The sequence below is a fragment of the Podarcis muralis genome, chromosome 7 (genome assembly GCF_964188315.1).
Source record: "Podarcis muralis chromosome 7, rPodMur119.hap1.1, whole genome shotgun sequence".
In the NCBI taxonomy this organism is placed as follows: domain Eukaryota; kingdom Metazoa; phylum Chordata; class Lepidosauria; order Squamata; family Lacertidae; genus Podarcis; species Podarcis muralis.
The window spans coordinates 18,378,835-18,397,913 of NC_135661.1; the positions used below are offsets into that span (position 1 = coordinate 18,378,835).

The window sequence follows — 19,079 nt, forward strand, 5'->3', positions numbered from 1 at the left end:
AGAAATCGCGGTGCAGCAGCGGCAGGAGACCCCATTAGCTAAAGTGGTGCTTCAGGTTAAGAACAGACCTCTAGAACAAATCAAGTACGTAACCAGAGGTACCACTGTAAGATCACTGCCAAGCAAACACAGATGACTCTCCCCATTTCTCGAAACAAATTTAAAAAACTTCCAGTAGCACTTTAGAGACCAACTAAGTTTGTTATTGGTATGAGCTTTTGTATGCATGCACACTTCTTCAGATAGTTTCTGGTATCTGAAGAAGTGTGCATGCACACGAAAGCTCATACCAATAACAAACTTAGCTGATCTCTAAGGTGCTACTGGAAGGATTTTTTAAATTTTGTTTCGACTACAGCAAACCAATATGGCTACCTTTGTTGTTGTTGTTTAGTCGTGTCTGATTCTTCGTGACCCCATGGACCAGAGCACGCCAGGCACTTCTGTCTTCCATAAAGGTAAAGGGACCCCTGACCATTAAGTCCAGTCACGGACGACTCGGGTTGCGGCGCTCATCTCGCTTTATTGGCCGAGGGAACTGGCGTACAGCTTCCGGGTCATGTGGCCAGCATGACTAAGTCGCTTCTGGCAAACCAGAGCAGCGCACGGAAACGCTGTTTACCTTTCCGCCGGAGCAGTACCTATTTATCTACTTGCACTTTGATGTGCTTTCGAACTGCTAGGTTGGCAGGAGCAGGGACCCAGCAACGGGAGCTCACCCCGTCACGGGGATTCGAACCGCCAACCTTCTGATCAGCAAGCCCTAGGCTCTGGTTTAACCCACAGCACCACTGTAACTCTCCCCATTTCTGAAACACTAATGGCTTTATGTCCTCATACCCATTAGGCCACCCAGTTGCTCCTTTCCTCTCTCTCACCTGGGAGGGGTCCAGCTCTGCACCAGAGCAAGCTGTCACCCTGTGGGGAGGGATGATATAAAAAACTATATACTACTAATTCTCAGCTATATAATTGTACCATGAATGGTGCTACACCACCCCGACTCGAGAAATAACCAATCTGTTACTAGTGCTAACAGGCACAAACCTCAACTCCGTACTCAATGTAGCCCTGAAGGTCAGTGTAAACACAGTTGTTGAAGTGAATCAATGGCTCTGCTCTTCTTCTCCACTTCATATACAGTATTTGGTATGGCTTGAAAAACTGCTCACGGGGTTGTTGTGACGACAAGCCTGATCACCATCATAATTCCCTCAGGGTAGAGACCTCTCATAACTCCTTGTTTGTAAAACACGGCATTAGACCGGCGGTGCAACCTGTCAGTGTGGTAATGATTACACGTTGATCAACCCCAAAATACCTTGCAACACCAACCTTCTATAGCTGGGTCGAGACCTACAAGGAGGTCATGTCCTGACTGAGATTGATAGTTGTTTATTTTTGTTCTTATAAGTAATAATCATTAGATGTTGATCCACATTGAAACATCACACTCTGACCTGAGGGTGGTGGTGTTATTTAGATGTCACAAAATATTAAGTGGCTAAGTTGCAACCAACACCAAGTGGGTCACCTCCCTACCCTGTTAAAGATGTGATCCAAAACATGTTTACTAATAAGTCTAATTAAATTCATCAAGACTTGATCTCCGAAAACGTGTATACGATTGCAGGACTTAGGGACCCGAGTTAACTAAGTTTCCACCATAATAAAGCTGCTAGTCATCAACATCTGGAACTCCCTTTTAAGATTTTGCCAGGGTTAGAATTGCAGCATAATTGTTTGCAGCGTTGCAGGTTAAAACCGGAATGGCTATAAAGACGGACAGGTCTATTTTGCGCAGGAAATGCATTTTACAGGCCTATCCGGTGCTCGGAAACAAGCCCCCACTATTGCATTCAACGGGACTTTCCCTCAGGTAAGCACGTGCGGCTCCCAAAGCCTCGCACTGAGCTCAAGCAGGAGATTCAGGTTGAGCAGGGAACACGATCTCCACCCCACATTACACTTTAACGCGCGCGCATCGAGCAAACGCGCACTCCCCGCCCGGCCAGGAAGAGGAATCCCCCTCCCCCTAACAACCGGACAGCCAATCAGAGATAGGGATCTGTTACTAAGGTGTAGCGTCCTCGAGGGAGATGGAAACATGGCGGCCTCCAGGCCTGGATCTTACTGTGGGGAGGTGAAAGCGCTGCGTCGGGACGGTGAGCGGCGGCGGGAGGAAGAGATAGCTTGCCCCAGGAGGACTGTTAACGTGATGGATTTAAATGAGAAGAAATATTGCGGGGGGGGGGCATTGCCTGTTTTTTTGGAACAGTCATGCGCTGTGACTAATAAATAGAACCTCCATGGACAGAAGTAGTCTATCAGGTGACAAGAGCCACATAGAGAAAGTTATCACCCACATTTAGGGAAGTTTTTAATATTTAATGCTGTATTGTTTTTAACACTTGATTGGAAGCCACCCAGAGTGGCTGGGGAAACTCAGCCAGATGGGCAGGGTATAAATAATAAATTATTATTGTATTATTATTATTATTTGCTACTTTTACACACAAACACACACGCACGCACGCGCACACACACACAGATCAGGACATGGGAGAGCAGGGTTCCAATCCCTACTCAGCTGCTAGGAAGTTCACTGGGTAGCCTTGAGTGAGTCAAGTCAGTCCCTCAGCCTAAGCCTACCTCACAGGGTTGTTGTGGACAGAGAGGTTGATATATGCCACCTTGAGCCCCTTGGTAATGTACAGTGGTACCTCGGGTTAAGTACTTAGTTCATTCCGGAGGTCCGTTCTTAACCTGAAGCACCACTTTAGCTAATGGACCTAAAGAGCACGGAGCACGATTTCTGTTCTCATCCTGAAGCAAAGTTCTTAACCCGAGGTACTATTTCTGCATTATCGGAGTCTGTAACCTGAAACGTATGTAACCCGAGGTACCACTGTAAATGTAATAATTACATTTTCTCATAAAGTTGTTGTTGTTTATTATTTTGTTTATAAGGCCAGATAAAGAGAAACTATAGGGAGCTTGTTTCTGTTCCTTCCTGCCCCAAACAGCACTCTGCTCCAGCTGATGTGCTTGGCCTTGTACTAGGGGGTCAGCATGCTCTGGCCTTGGCAGTCAGCTTGGAAACTATGGGCCTCACAGTTAGAGGGAGAACAACCTGGCTAGTTTTATTGATTTACTTAAGTTTTTATACTGCTTCATATTTCAACAGGAAACCCTAAGTGATTTACAAATGTCATCGAAAAAAGAATCAATTAATGAAATGCAGTACAGATTACACATTCAAAACCAAACTATACTACTGCCTATGAGAATAACAGTTATACATTTTAAGTTGCGTAACTGAAATAAACACCTCAAAACTATACATCAGTAAAACAACTAAGAGCCCCAGCTTCCATGGAGCTGTGGACAGTGATGTGCAGTGGGCAGTGACTAGAGTGTAAATGATGAAAATCTTGCTCCAAAGTCAGTCAAACACAGCTTAGACTAGGTTCCCTGCTATGAAACTTTGATGCCAGAAGATTTTTTGTGGCCCTTTAAGCTGCCCCTACGTTTCCCCATTTAAAATAATATATTTTACTGAATTAAATAGTAATGAAGGTGATTTCAACATACTTGAGAGTTACATTCACGGGATAAATAAAAAAATTGCTCAGTAGTGCCTTAGAGACCAGCTAAGTATGTTCCAGGTATAAGCTTTCGTGTGCATGCACACTTCTTCAGATACCATGCACACGAAAGCTTATACCCAGAACATACTTAGTTGGTCTCTAAGGTGCTACTGAACATTTTATTTATTTATTTTGACTGCGTCAGACCAACACAGCTACCTACCTGAATCTAGATTCAGGGGATAGTGTATGAAGCCAAAATCGCGTATAGTCAAAATATACTGGGTTCAATGGTGGGTGGGATTGCCAAAGTCTTTTTTCCTGGATGCCCATATGTGTAAAGCTGACTGCACACATTAAATGTGTGTAAGTTGCAAAAGTTTTAAAATACTGTAGAACAGCTGCTGGGAATGTATTTTGGAAAGCAGCCTTGAGAATTGCAGTTCTTGCCATGCAGCCCCCAGAGGGGTGACCAAGTGACCTTCAGCCTGAAATAGTCACCTTGATCTAGCTCAATACGATCTACTCTTACTGGCAGCCGCTCTCCGGCATCTCAGGCAGAGAAAGGGTTTTCTCATTACCTGTCTCCTGAAATTCTGTTAGCTGGAGATGCTGGGGATTGAACCTGAGACATTCTGTATACAAACCCTTATTTATTTTCTTCTAAGACAAAGAGCCTTTTAAAAAACTAGATCCATTGAGCAGGTTCAGGATTGGCAAAAAAAAATTTCTTATCCACTCCTGTAACTATCTAACTTACATCCTTTGCTGTCACAAATGGTCACTTAGTTACTTCTAAAAAAGAATTAGAGGAAATCATGTCTATGATTATTAGCCATGGCAGCTTAACTAGACTCTCCATGTGTAGGATCAGTGCCTGAATGCCAGTTGCTAAGGGCAAAGAACAGCAAATAAACTTTAAATGAGTCTCAAAACTGTATGAATTTTTCTTCAGTGCATAGAGGAAACTTATGACAATTTTTATTATTGTATATATTGAAAGTGGGTTGCTTTGTTTTTATTTTAAGTATTTAAGATCCTCATTTCAATTGCTTCTGCTGTTTTTGGACATCTTATACTTCTGCATTTCTTCCTTTCAGGTTATGGAGTTTACGTTTACCCTAATTCTTTCTTCCAGTATGAAGGAGAGTGGAAGCAAGGGAGAAAACACGGTAAGGGAAACCAACTTTGTCCTCTGCCATTGTGAGGTTAGTATCATTCTAGCTTGCAAGAGGTGTTATTAAGTAGCACAAAGTGGGACCTGCAACAAAATGTTGTGGTTTGGAGTGCTCCCATTCAGTGTGTCCTGGCCAGGACACTTGATGAGGCATGTGACCGTCACCTACTCCAGGTAGCTAGCTCCTCCCTGAGCTAGCGAGCCCCACCTAGGCTGTGGGTCTTTGGCTGCCTTCCCTCAAAACTGACAGCTGTAAGTTCTGGAATCCTGAGATCAGGGGTGGTACAACCCATTTTGCCACTTGAGGCAAAACAGGAAGTGCCACCCTGCTCTGTCACACCACCACCAGCGGGGCACTCACCACCAGTGCGCCACCTGCCGGAGGCACTGCAGCTGTATGACCATCTCCCCCTTGCCACGTTGCATTGAGCTGCAGCCCAGCAACAAGGGCTAAATAGTTGAGAGAGAGTTAAAGCTTAAGAATTACTTCTCTTGTCATAGGGTATCAGGAGATTGATAGTAAAGTTGTTCAAAGTTGCTCCTTTTAAAAGCTGCTGCTCTGGCTGGCTCTCCTTTGCTTGCTCTCCAAATAATCAACGTCATCCCTATCCATTTTTTTAAAAATTAGATAAGTGCAGTGTTGTACTGCCCATCTCCTTGTCAATTTTGATTATCTTACCTATTTCCCCCTCTCTCCAATTCACTGAATTCCTCAAAACAGGCAGTTTCTGGTTGTTGCTGAGACCTTTCAGGTTTTTGTTGTTGTTTTCCAGGTCACGGGAAATTGCTGTTTAAAGATGGAAGTTATTATGAAGGCGAGTTCGTAGATGGAGAAATTAAGGGCAATGGACTCAGATACTGGGCATCTACAGGTGGGTTTTTTGTGGTACGTTCTCTGTACATTGTAGTACATTCAGGGATTGGCGAAGCAGTTCTGTATTTAAATGTTGATGCTTTGTCATTGACTGAGATGCTTTCATCCTAATGGCCTTTGGCTGAACTCCCCAGGTCCTAGAGAGCAAAAGACAAGGTAAGCAGAAGAAGGCCTTAGGTAAACGGCAGTGGCTTAAGTGAGGGCTTAGAAAACTAACAACCCACGAGGCTAGGAAAAGAGGATTGCCATCAAGTCCAAAAGAATGTGGGGGCGAGAGTATGGGACAATTATGCTTTCCCTAGGAAAACACGCTTGATGCTAACATTGTCAGCTCTTAGGTGCCTGTCTAAGACATTCCTCTTTGCTCAGGCTTTGGGTTTTTAATCTAGATTGTACCATGGTATCGATGTTAGAAACTCAGTTATATAAGCTAATTGCCAAATGTCACCTTAAACATGGGTTATGGTCGCCATAACATACAGTCTTACCTCATTTTGTGGCCGGGAGCCGTTCCGGAGCCCCAGCTGCTAGCCAAAAAGGATGAAGGGCAAAGTGCCGCATCTGCGCATGCGCAAAGTGTGATTTAGTGCTCCTGCGCAAGCAGCAAACCCAGAAGTAACCCATTCCGGTACTTCCGGGTTTGCCGCAGACATTCGCCGGTATGGACGCTAGACAAGGCGGACATTCGCGGAGGTATTACTGTAATGTCTAGGCATTCATTTTTAATCAATGAACTTTGTTTTTGTTCATTTTATTTCTATACCACTTTATATTTTAAAGCAAAAATCTCAAAGCAGTTTACAAAACATCAAATAAAACAATCCAGAATAAAACAAATTCAAGCTTCAAGGAAAATATTTCAGATTCTTCTCTAAGCGACATTTTGCTTTCCCCATTTTTTATTTACCTACTTAATTTATATAGCTGTCCCATTGCAGAAGTGCTCCAGGAAGCCAGTGTGGTGTACTGATTTGAGTGTCAGACTAGGACTTGGAAGATCATGGTTCAAATCCCCACTCGGTCATGAATCTCACTGGGTGATCATGGACCAGTCACGCCTCTTTACCTACCTCACAGGGTCATTATAGGGGTTAACTGGGGGGTGAACATGTACTCCTTGGAGAAAAGGCTGGGATATAAATGTAATAAATAAGCTCTTCTGCTTAGCTGCTTAAGAAAGTTAGACAGGTCACTTCTATGATTTATGGCCGGTTTTTGCTGCTCATGATCTGCTTGTTTGTTTGCTTGTTTGTTTATTATTTCCATTTGTAGTCTTTTTACTATCTGAAGCAGTTTACAGTAGATAAGAATATATAAATATTTATGTATACACAAATAAGTGCAATAAAAACCCATGTCAAATGATTTATATAAAAAACAAAACAAAAAACCATACATGAACAATCTCCATATGCCTAAACATAATAGCAACATAAATAAAGTCAGAGAGCATTGCAAGGCAGCGTATATTATACATTATATCTATCAAGCAACTGCTCATACTCTTCACTATTGTAACTCACATACAGAAGGTTACTGCCAAGCATACAAATGTGCCCTACTCTTCCCATCTCTGAAGCACTAATGGACTCATGATGCAACACTCACTAGACCATCTAATATTCCTCTCCCATCTCTCTCCTGAGAGGGGCCCTATTTTAAACCAGAGCAGGCAATTGTCCTGCTGGGTATAAAACTACTTCCATCCGCTCACTCCCAGCTACATAATTGTAACATCCACCTTCCAGGGCGGCTGGATAACATTCATCTTTTTTATTCATCTTTTTATTGTCATTCATCTTGTTGGATGGCTTCTTTCAGAAATTTTTGTTCTGTTGCTTTTTTAATCTACGTATTTTGTCTTTCACATCTCCTCCTCTCTGAAATCCTATTAACTTGATGTGCCAGGGATTGAACCTGGGACCTTCTCCATGGAAGGGAGATGCTCTACCCCTGAGCTACAGCCCTTTTCTAAGATTTTGTTTGTTTTAATATGGTCTCATTAGAATCTCTTGCCAATGGACTCTTTTATTGAATTAGGCTTCAGGTTACTTCATTCTTCCTTGTCACCAAAGCTTATTGCCTGCAATCTAAACATCCTCTTATGCCTGTGTATAGGTATAAATACGGGGGGGGGGGGGTAATTTTTTCTTCATTGCAGCCTGCTTATTTCACATGCTTCACATATTGCAAAATTCATGGAGGCAGGTGCTTCTGTGTAGAGATTAATGTGCTGCCTGTGTGTAAACATGTAACTGCATACACATTTCTTGCAAAATTGCAGGTGGCTGCTTCTTCCACCATCCATAGTTTCAATGCAAACCCTGCTTATTCAACCACCCTTTATCAATTTCAGTTTTAGTTTCAGATTTCATTTATTCTTGTTTTGAAATGCTTTTGTTTATAGAAAGCTGATAAGGTATACACTGGCTCAAGCATGTGAGGCCTGAGCAGGTTTACTCTGAAGTAAGTCTCACTTAGTCCAAGGGGACTTAGGACCATGGCACTAATTGCATTCATAGTGCTACTTCATTCCGGCTCTCTTTAATGAATGGTTTGAATGAGTGTCTGCCATCAAAAAGCTGTTAAGTTGACTATGAAATTAAAGTACTTCTTACCCATCCCTTAACCATAAAGAACATACTACGAATCTTTTATTTTCTTTTTTCTTTTTTTTAAATATGGCACTAATGTCATTTAAAGATACCTTGGTGTTAAAGACCTAAAGGAATACGGATTACGATTCCATTAGTTTGTAAGATAAAGACCCAATGAACACTTCCTTTGTTCTTGATTAAGCTGCCCTGGTAATAAAAAGCGGTTGGTAATTATTCACTTGTAATGTCTTGTATCAAGAACAGAACGGTCAAAATCTTTATTGGAACACCAAGGATTATTAAGTCGCATTTGCCGGAGCAATTTCCTCCCTGTGTTTTACTTTATCATATATTTGATTCAAGGGAATACTTATTCTGGCCAGTTCCTCTTTGGAGAGCTGCACGGGCATGGAGTCATTCGCTATGCAGATGGTGGAAAATATGAAGGGGAGTTCTCCTATGGAATGCGAGAAGGTAAGCTGAAAGACTGGGTTGAGGCCATGGAACTAGGAAAGTTCCCCTCTTACACACACCAGGTTGCATATTTGGAACATCATTAAAAATAGCATAGTGGGAGATAAGCAGATTTCTTTATCTCCACCCAAGTGTTCTTTTTATTTGTATGCAAGTACATAGAGAGCTGCCTTATATAGAATCATACCACTGACCCATCTTAACTCAGTACTGTGTATACTAGATGTGGGGAACATTTGGCCCTCCAGATATTGTTGACCTACAGTTCCCATTAACCCCAACTAGCATGATTAGTGGCCAGGTATGATGGACATTGAGGGACGCAGATGGCGCTGTGGGTTAAAGCCTCAGCACCTAGGACTTGCCGATCGAAAGGTCGGCGGTTCGAATCCCTGCGGCGGGGTGCGCTCCTGTCGTTCGGTCCCAGCGCCTGCCAACCTAGCAGTTCGAAAGCACCTTCGGGTGCAAGTAGATAAATAGGGACCGCTTTCTAGCGGGAAGGTAAACGGCGTTCCGTGTGCTGCCCTGGCTTGCCAGAGCAGCGATGTCACGCTGGCCACGTGACCCGGAAGTGTCTGCGGACAGCACTGGCTCCCGGCCTATAGAGTGAGATGAGCGCACAACCCTAGAGTCTGGCAAGACTGGCCCGTACGGGCAGGGGTACCTTTACCTTTACCTTTTTATGATGGACATTGTAGTTCAGCAATATCTGGAGACCCAGAGTCTCCCCACACATGGTCTACATTGGCTGGCAGTGGCTCTCCACAGGAGTCTCTCTCAGCCCTACCTGGAGATGCCAATAATTGAACCTGGGACCTTCCCCATGCAAAACAAACGTTCTAATATTCAGCCAGCACCTTAAGACATAGGAAGCTGCTGCTGTCTGACTAGTTCAGTATTGTCCACACTGGGAGCAGCTCTCTGGACATGGTGGTTTCCCAGCCTTACCTGGAGATGCAGGGATTGAACCTAGGACCTTCTGCATGCAAAGCAGGTGCTGAACCATTGAGCTACGATCCTTCCTGCACAGTAACTATAGTGTACTGACATTCCATTTTAGTTTGGAGAAAATAACTTAGGGTGGATCTAAACACGGCGGGTGGGGGGGGGGGGCGGATGGGAGTCTATAAATAAGTCAGAAATCAGATCATTACAACAAAAGAAAAAAATCCCTATGGAAAATGGCGTTTTAAAAATTCCTGCTCTCTGGCACCATCTGGTGTTGCATATTTATAGCGCATTCAAATTGCTGTTTCTTTACTAATGTAACTGAGTCCTTACTGTTTCCAAAATGATACCACCACTTATAAGGAATAGGTAAAATATATGTCCTAAGTGAAGGAGAGCAGTGGTACTTCCAAATCCTACCTGCTCCAGCTCATTGATATTCCTGCCCTCTGCAAATTTGAGGGCAGAGGTCTGAAAGGTTGTGAATTGTGTGGGGAGCCTCAGTAAAAAGAGGAGACTCCCTGCTTCACACGTTTGCCCTTACACTTGTAAAAGGTCTGCAGAGTGACATACCAGAGAGGGCAGGGCTTAGCAGCACACACACATCCAACTCCATATTGTGAGTTTATTTACATGCGATTTTAAAAAGTTGACACAGGGCCAAGGATAGGTAACCTGTGACCTTCCAGGTGTTGCTGGACTGTAGCTCCTATCATCCCTGACTATGGACCATGCTGGGTGGGGCCAGCAGGAGGTGGAGCCCAAAAGCATCTGGAGGGTCAAAGGTCCCTCATCCCTGTGTTAGATCAAATGCACCAGTACATTTTCTGATGCAATTCCCGCTGAAAGGATAAGAGCTGCTCTTGCACATATACATTTCCTAGTGAATTTTTGCCCCGTGTGAATTCATGTTAACTGGTGGGCTGTAGTAGCATTTGAATTCCCTGCTTCAGGCCCAAAAAGATATTGTGCCAGCCTAGAGTCTTGGGATTTAGATTAAGGCTCCATTTAATCAGAAGCACTGGTTTATATTCTAATGTGCTTTTGCATTAGTTCAAAGTACTTCCACTCATGCAAGCACCACCCCCACCCCCCTCAGATTTTTGGCTATATCCCTCAGGTCACATCCCGTACTGTTCTGGAGGGTTCTGCAGCTTTCAGTAGCACCCTTTGCAGGACTGCAGTGCATTGAATGGGAAATCTGGACAGGGTGGGTTTGCATGAGTGGAAGTGCTTTCTGTTTGCACAGAAACACCTTTTGATTCAAGGGACTGATTGGAAGTGCATTTGAGTGAAGTTGGGAGTCACTTTGAACATTGTGCAATGCCTTGTGGGTGACAGGACGCACCAGGGACTTGTGTTTCCTATCCTCCACACTTAACTTGCACAATCAGGTGCGGAACTTGAAAATATCCCTCCACTCGCCATGTTCAGATAGGCAATAGGAACTTAAGAAGACCTCTTCTGGACCAGACCAGTAGCCCATCTAGTTCAGCATCCTTTTCTTACAGTGGCCAACCAGGTGCCCCAAAGTAAAGCCCAGAAACTAGAACGGAGTATGACAGTTCTCTCCACCTGGGATTCCCAGCAATTGGTATTCAGAGGCATATTATCCCAATGGTGGAGGGAGAAACATTATTATTGCCTAGAAGCTCTATCCCCAAGTCATGAGCTTATGTATTTGGTCTTGGGGTGGAATGGGAAGAGGTGAGGGCTCTGCTTTGGACATGACAAAGAAACATTGAGATTAGGAAGCACATTTCTGGGTTTGCTCTTGGTTGGTAGATGGAAGTCTTCTTCCATTTTTTGCTCCCATTTTCCTCCTCTTTTCAGGCCACGGGTTACTGATTGACAAGGATGGACAAATATATCAAGGAAGCTTCCATAGCAACAAAAAACATGGAGGAGGGAAAATGATCTTCAAGTAAGTCCCCCCCCCTTATTCTGTTCTTCTTAACTGGATGTTGTTTTCAGGTTTAGCTTGAAACTAAAAGGTAAAGGTAAAGGTACCCCTGCCCGTACGGGCCAGTCTTGACAGACTCTAGGGTTGTGCGCCCATCTCACTCTAGAGGCCGGGGGCCAGCGCTGTCCGGAGACACTTCCGGGTCACATGGCCAGCGTGACATCGCTGCTCTGGCAAGCCAGAGCCGCACACGGAAACGCCGTTTACCTTCCCGCTAGTAAGCGGTCCCTATTTATCTACTTGCACCCGGGGGTGCTTTCGGAGTGTCAATTCAAAAAGCAGCACCAACAAATCATATCATGGACTGTGTCAGGGATTCATTCATACCTGAAGCAAAGTCAAGCAGAGTGTGCAACAATAGTACCAGCTGGCAGACAGCCCAAGGAGGATGCAGAAGCATAAACAAAACCATTTGTGATGTCAATTTTGCGTAAGTGGTTATGGTGCACCATTAAGAAAAATAGCAGTGGGAGTGCCCAATCAAAATTTTATTTTATATACCATTTAATGCCAGAAATAGGCTTCTTAGCAGTTTACAACTATAAAAAAACAGTGAAACAAACATTACGTTATAAGCACCTGTAATTAAAATAGTGTGGAGGTACTCTGGATTCATTATTGTCGCCTGAGGCTCAAGTTGCCTCAGTGGCATAGAGTGCCTTCCATCATTATTATGATGCATGCTGCCATGGATACTTTTAGTAGATGCGAAGGATATAAATAAATAAATTACCCGTTAAATTTCAAACTTACCCAGCAGCATTTCTGAGCCAGCTACTTTTTCTCTCTTGGTCATCTTGGAGTAAGTATTTATTTCTTGAATTCTCAATGGTTGTACAAGCAACCTGAGAATTTTCACCTTCTTATTTGTTTTTAGAAATGGGGATGAATTTGAAGGAGACTGGATCCTGGACCAGAGACAAGGTCACGGAATGCTTCACTGTGCCAATGGAACTGTATACGAGGTAAGAGCGTCATGAGAATCCATACAATAATGAGATCTTTCCTGCCTTCTGGTTTCATTAGACGGCCTACAAGGCCCTTTATATGGCTTATAGGGGCATCTGTACTGTGAGATTTCTTACGAGAAAGTAGCACTGAGCCTCCTTACCTATTGCTCCCTGTTCCAAAGCTTCCCTACATTGTTGAACCTCATCCCTGTCCTCAGCTTGTTCTTGTGCAGGTTTTTACCACCACCCAGACTTCTAGCTTTTTCTTCCCTCACAGAAGTTGGACTGCAACTCTCTTAAATTCCCTCAGCATCTGAGCATTCTACCACAATGCTCAGCATTCTATTTTTTTAATCAGTGGATGTCTTTTTTAAATAGCTGAATAACCTAACAGATTTTGTTCTCTAAAGTTTCAGCCCGGATAATTTATTTTAAAATTTGAATTATATTTTCATAGATTTCTGGATCTAAATATTGCCTGTTTGGAACACCTGTGTGATCTTGCTGCCCTTTGGCAGGCTTACATATTGTATAAATCTCTTTATTGCATATTTTGATGGGATTGCTGGCATTAACAGTTTCCTAGGTTTTATTCCTCTTTCCTTTTAAGATACCCCCCCCCCTCTGCCTCACCTAACTTTTCTGAATATCTGGTATCATTACAACACATGGCTTGTCCTGTTGCATTGCTCAGAGCATGCAGAAAGGCCATTCATGCATAATAATGTCGGAAATTAAAAAATGGGCACCTGCTGATTATCTGTCTGTTAAGATGTCAGTTGTGTTCAGAGATTCTCTCACATGAAGCTAGCCTAGTGTGTTTGTAGCTAAGCAGATAGAATCTTAATGGTAGTCGGTGCAGTTTAAAATCTTCTGAAATCCACATTTTTCTTGCTCAGCTGGTTTGCAGAGCAGGCAGCTTGCCACATACTAAGAACTCGCCACAATCTATATTACTGGCTACAATAGAATGGTTCTTTCAAGCCTAATTTGAGCAGAAGGAAGGGAACTCTGTGAGCTCTATGGAAGGCAGTTGAGGGCATTCATGCTTCATGGGTGACCCCTTTCTCTGACTACTGCAACAGATTGAAAATACCCTAACCATTCCAATACTTTTCTAAAAAGAAAGGTAACATTTGTCCTATTTTATGGAGGGCAGTCCTCTATTTCAAAGAGTCATAAATCTGTTTTTTGTTCTCTTTAAATCTTGATTGTTTGCTTGTTTGTTTTAGTTAACAACAAGTTTCAATCTTAATATGTTAATTTTGTCATCAAAGCACAGTCCCATAATTTATCAGGCCCGTCCGTTATCGAAGCTAGTGTTTGTGACTTCTGTTTACTTATTTTTGCATATACAATTCTGGCTGCATTATCATATAAGCAGCCAACTCTCTATATTCACCTCTGACAAACCCATCTAAATAATATCATAAATAAGAACACTGAAAAGAGTAACACATCCCATTATCTTCTTCATAATTTTACTAATCATTTTCCAATAGGTTAGGGGTGGTTGTTTTTTGGCTATTGGATATTGCCTACAGATATGAGGGAACCTGCCTTCTTTTCTTTCACATTGCCGACAGAACTCTGGCTAATTATTTTTTATTTTATTTATTATAACTGGAGAAATGTAGCCTGGTGAGATGAGCTTAGAACAGTTTTGATACCTGTTATCACTGCTCTAACTTGAAAGTGTTCATATCAAAGGAGGGGATGCATTATTATTACTTTTCGTCATGACAACAAATGTTAAAATATTGTCCTGCACAACATCTTTATATCTAAACATATTATTTTCTTTCCAGATTCTAATTTTTGAGCTAGCATGGTGATAGTGGTGTACTTTATAATACTCAATGGCAATCCCATTGTCTTAATTAGATTAGAAAAAGATCTTCTTCCCCTCATAATGCAGTGTGTAATGTTTCTTAATCAATGGATGCCATTTCGAATCAAGAATGGCAAACAGAACCTTTCAAAACTACACAGATTTTAGCCACTGATTTTAAAAAAGAATGGGTTTTTTTGGGGGGGGGGTGGAGGGATTCTTAGAATTCCCAAGCAACGCCAGGTACAAGGCTGCTAGTAATAACATAGTTTTAAGTTAGGAGCTGCCAAACCCTCTCTCAGCTTTACATAATACAACACAAATGCCTTTTGAAAACAAATGGTATTTGTTTTTTGTTTTTTTTAAAGATATTTATTAAAATTTTACAAAGTGAAAAAAGAAAAATACAAAATAAAAATAGTTAAAAAACAATTCCATCTTTCCATCACTTATCTTTCATTTGCTTGTTTCCCGGACCTCCTCACACCTCCCTTTTTTGTATTCCAATTCAATTTATTAGTTCAGCAAATCCTTTCCCTCTTTGTTTATCCTAGTCTTTAATCTTAAAATATTGTAACCTTAAATTTTTACCTGTTAATAATCCATTTTTTCATATTCCTTATATTGTTATAGCTAAAAACCACTTAACTTTTTATCCAACATCATTCTAACATTCATTAATTTTACAATATTTCTGTAGATAGTCTTTAAATTTCTTCCAATCTTCTTCCACCGACTCTTCTCCCTGGTCTCGGATTCTGCCGGTCATTTCTGCCAGTTCCATATAGTCCATCACCTTCATCTGCCATTCTTCCAGGGTGGGTAGATCTTGTGTCCTCCAATACTTTGCAATAAGTATTCTTGCTGCTGTCGTGGCATACATAAAGAAAGTTCTGTCCTTCTTTGGCACCAATTGGCCTACGATGCCCAGGAGAAAGGCCTCTGGTTTCTTCAAGAAGATATATTTAAATACCTTTTTCATTTCATTATATATCATCTCCCAGTGAAAACAAATGGTACTTGAAGGGCTGTCCTATCCAAGTCCAATTTGAAGAGAAAGACCCAACAGAAGAGAGAGCAGCAATCTGCACAGAAGGAAAAGCAATTGCTAGGGTGGCCATGTGTCCTACTTTATAGAGGACAGTCCTTGCATCTGAAAGGTTATCAGAGGGCAGTCCTCTTTGATGGGTCTTGAACTTTACCATCAACAATTCGCAGCACTTGGACAGCAGACAGCACAGGAACACAGACCACTTGGTCATAGTCTTCCCCACTATGGTGAGATGCATTGCGTTTCTGTTTTATTTGCGGTAATTATTTCTAAAGTTGCAAGTGTACACATAAATATGTCCTCTTTTTTTGGTGATGAACAAGGGGCCCACTCTACTCCTCTTGTTTATAGATGAAGCTTTATTCTGCTTCTGTGATTTTAAATTTTGTCATTTGTAATCCAGATATTGTGATCAAACTTGAAATTGTTAGCCAGCTTGAATTCACAAAGAACAGCAGAATAGAAAAAATGTTACATATATGTTGCCTTAAGAATATTGTGTGTATACTACTCTTTGTGTATTAGAGGTTTGATAGTCGTGAAATATCGTTAACCAAAATACTGTTTTTGAAATCGTGTTAATTGGTGATAAAGCAGGAAGGTCTTTAGTGTTTCATTGCTTTGCAAAATTGCATGCAGCTGGTTCTGTACTTGTTTTCTACCACTTGATGGCTCTCTAACATTTGCTTTTTTAAAATGGAACTTATTCCCTCTAAGGTTTTCCCTGGCCACGCTACAAAGTTGTGGCTCTAGGCTTAGCTAGCCCAGGAGTTGCTGGAAGAGAGAGGGGAAAGGGAATCAAGGTCCAGCCAGAATTGAGGCCATTGCGGGGACCAAATAACCAGCACTTCTGGGTGGAACAAAGAAACAGCCAGCTTTGTGGAAGCCTGTGAGACTCAGAACTTGGTCTTGGCTGGCTGTGTGCAAATCTTTGCTTCCCTGCATAGCAGGCAGGATCAGAAAAGGCTTGGATAACATTCCACTTTAGGGGAGGATAAGACTTTTGGGGCTTTTTAATTTAAAAAAAAAAGTAGATTGCTGTCAAGAGAGGACACACTGGAGGCTTGGAGTTCTATCCAACTGTCGACCCATGGGAATTAGTGGGCCTAAGTCATGCCTATTAATTTCAATTGATCTACTGTGAGTAGGGCTAACGTTGGGAATCACTCTCCCTTTCTCTCTCTGTCTCTCTCTCTTTCTCAGAATTTGCCTCACCTTAGCTGAAACTAACCCATAGTTAACCAGTGCTTGGATTATATTATTAAGCAACATTTATGTACTGCTTAATAATAATAATAATATCTCTAAGAGGTTTTTATGAATTAGCACGAACATATTAATTAAACAGACTTTTAAAAAAGTATACATTATAAAATATAAAAATACAGATAAAACCAACAGTTTAAAAACCCCAGATATAAATAATAAAATTATATGCCTGGGTAGGCTTTCCTCTAGAAAAATGTTTTTAGTAGGTGTTAAAAAAGTGCAGTATTCCAAGGAATAGTTGCTGCCAGCCAGAATAGACAATATGGACCTAGAGTAGGAGTGGGGACCCTCCATCCCATCAGCCAATTTTGGTCTGGCAGGGGTCCTAGTTTGGCTCGGGATGCTCCCCCCCAAAAAAACTATACCAACCTGTCCTGCCCCTATGTGACATGTGATATGTGACATGTGTAGAGCTTGTAGAGGTGTAGCAGACTTGAAGTCCCTGCCCATCAGTCACACTTCAAAGCACCATCCCTTTGCAAGTCATGCCAGGTGCTTTGAAGGCCCAGTCGCATCAGGTGATTGACAGGCGGGTGGCCCCACCCACCTGTGAAGTTTTCCTACAAGAGGTAGGGGAAGATGGTTCCTTGATGAATAAGGAGTCTGACCTGTAAGCATCTTCCTACACTGGCTGAACTTAGATATTTCCAAGCGTGATGCGTGAAAGGGCTACCAAAAACTGATATTTGGAATTCCCTCCAGGAGACATGGTGGGTAGTCGAGGGCCTGCCACATACTAGAAATCTAGTTTCTTCTATTTCTTCCTTTGCAGGCCAGACCCCCCAGGAAGTCTGGGGTTCTGGCAGTCTCTGGTAGAATGCCATGCATAACATGCATATAGGCAGTGCTTTTTTCCAGGGGGTACTCAAGGTTATGCAGTACCGGCACCTTTTTTATTGTTGTTAAAAAGTGTGGCACTTACTACAACAACTTCATGGTGAGTACTGGGGGGGGGGGGGGGAGCACTGGCTATAGGTAATGAGTAATACAGGGCTATCTTCTTCATTCCAGCCCTGTAGAAATGAACACTTTATATACATTAGAAAGTGTGATGGCTTCTATTAGAGTTGTATTTGGGGAAAATAATAGCTACGACACATTTTCCAGTTTTGTTTGAAGCGGCAGGACATTACTCAGTTAAAATTAGCTCTTGTTTGCATTTATTTATGTTATTAAAGATTCAGGGGATTGAATGTTCCTAGATCTGTTAGTCATCCTATTTACGTATTCTACAACTGTGTATATATGTGATCTAAAGCTTCCTAAGTCTGCCAACAGCAATAATCGTTCAGGATAATTGAGAGAAGCTGATGCATAAAATGCTTCTCATTTGGACATTATCAGTTTGCTGGAAAAACTGAAGATAGGTGCGTGAGGTTGATCTTGCTGTCGGATCGTTGATCTAGCATCTTTCTGTGCTTAACAGCTTGGAATCTGGTGCAGAAAATAGGCTTCCTGAGAAACTTTTATTTTAAAATAACCCCTGCATGATTCTGGTCCTCATGGTTACGGAGTGGGGAGAGCTTAGCAACAACTGTTGACTTTTTTTGTTGTTCCTCTGTTGGAGAAGCTTTGGACAGGTAATATGTTAGTAGATTAAAATAGATTTCCAAAGCACTGAAGTGCTGTATATAGCCGATACTTCTTTATTTATAAGTAGGCAACCCATAAGAAAAATATAATGGCAGCTTACAATGAAATAGTTAAAACACCATAGGTTTAGAAAATCATTAAGTGCAGAACAAATGACTGACCAATGATGAAACAAATTCACTACATATGCTTGATGAAACAAACACTTTCAGCAGGCAGCGATATCTTCTAGCCAGGAATAGTAAGGAGCCAGGGAAGTGCTGGTGAGCCCCCGCCGCTGAAAATTTGTTCCACCTCAAAAAAACACAAAAGTAGGGGTGGTGGCCTTGTTCTCCCTTTCCCTGCCACCTCCAAATTTGAGGCAGACTTTTGATGTGCTGAAAGTTCTGCCTAATACAAATCCTAGGTTCAGTCCCCAGAAAAATGTTATTTGATAGCAGCTTCGGGAAAGACTTCGGTCTGTCAGCATAGATAGCTGTGGGCTAAATGGGTGACTAGTCTGGCTTGTTGGAAGGCTGCTTTCGAAGTCTTAAATAGTGGCTCTAAAACTTGTTTTCATTGGGAACCACTATTTTGGGAGCTGGGGAGAAAGGGCAGAATAAGCACTTGTGCTGCAGTTGTTTTCCTGCAGAATGTTCTCTTTTCAATCTTCTTTGAAAAGATTTCAGGAAGCAGTGCTTTTTTCCTAGGACCCTGAGGGGCCACTGCCTGTCAGAGTCAGCAGCGCTGAGCTACCAACCCGGTGCAGTGCAAAGCAGCTTC

At 42.2% G+C, this 19,079-nt stretch overlaps 1 protein-coding gene across 4 annotated transcripts in view; it reads left to right on the top strand.

The window, feature by feature from the left end:
- The first annotated feature begins 2,023 nt into the window (after positions 1-2,023).
- Positions 2,024-19,079, top strand: part of MORN1 (MORN repeat containing 1) — a 135,840-nt gene continuing 118,784 nt past the window's right edge. For 2 of the 4 annotated variants that reach the window (XM_077931327.1, XM_077931326.1), the window contains exons 1-6: positions 2,031-2,165; positions 4,691-4,762; positions 5,541-5,639; positions 8,602-8,712; positions 11,494-11,584; positions 12,501-12,588. In XM_077931327.1, the coding sequence (XP_077787453.1) occupies positions 2,108-2,165; positions 4,691-4,762; positions 5,541-5,639; positions 8,602-8,712; positions 11,494-11,584; positions 12,501-12,588 (519 nt within the window). In that variant the 5' untranslated portion in view covers positions 2,031-2,107. Of the gene's footprint in view, positions 2,166-2,191; positions 2,332-4,690; positions 4,763-5,540; positions 5,640-8,601; positions 8,713-11,493; positions 11,585-12,500; positions 12,589-19,079 lie in introns of those variants that run through there. The other 2 variants (XM_028740934.2, XM_077931328.1) reach the window with 2 other exon arrangements.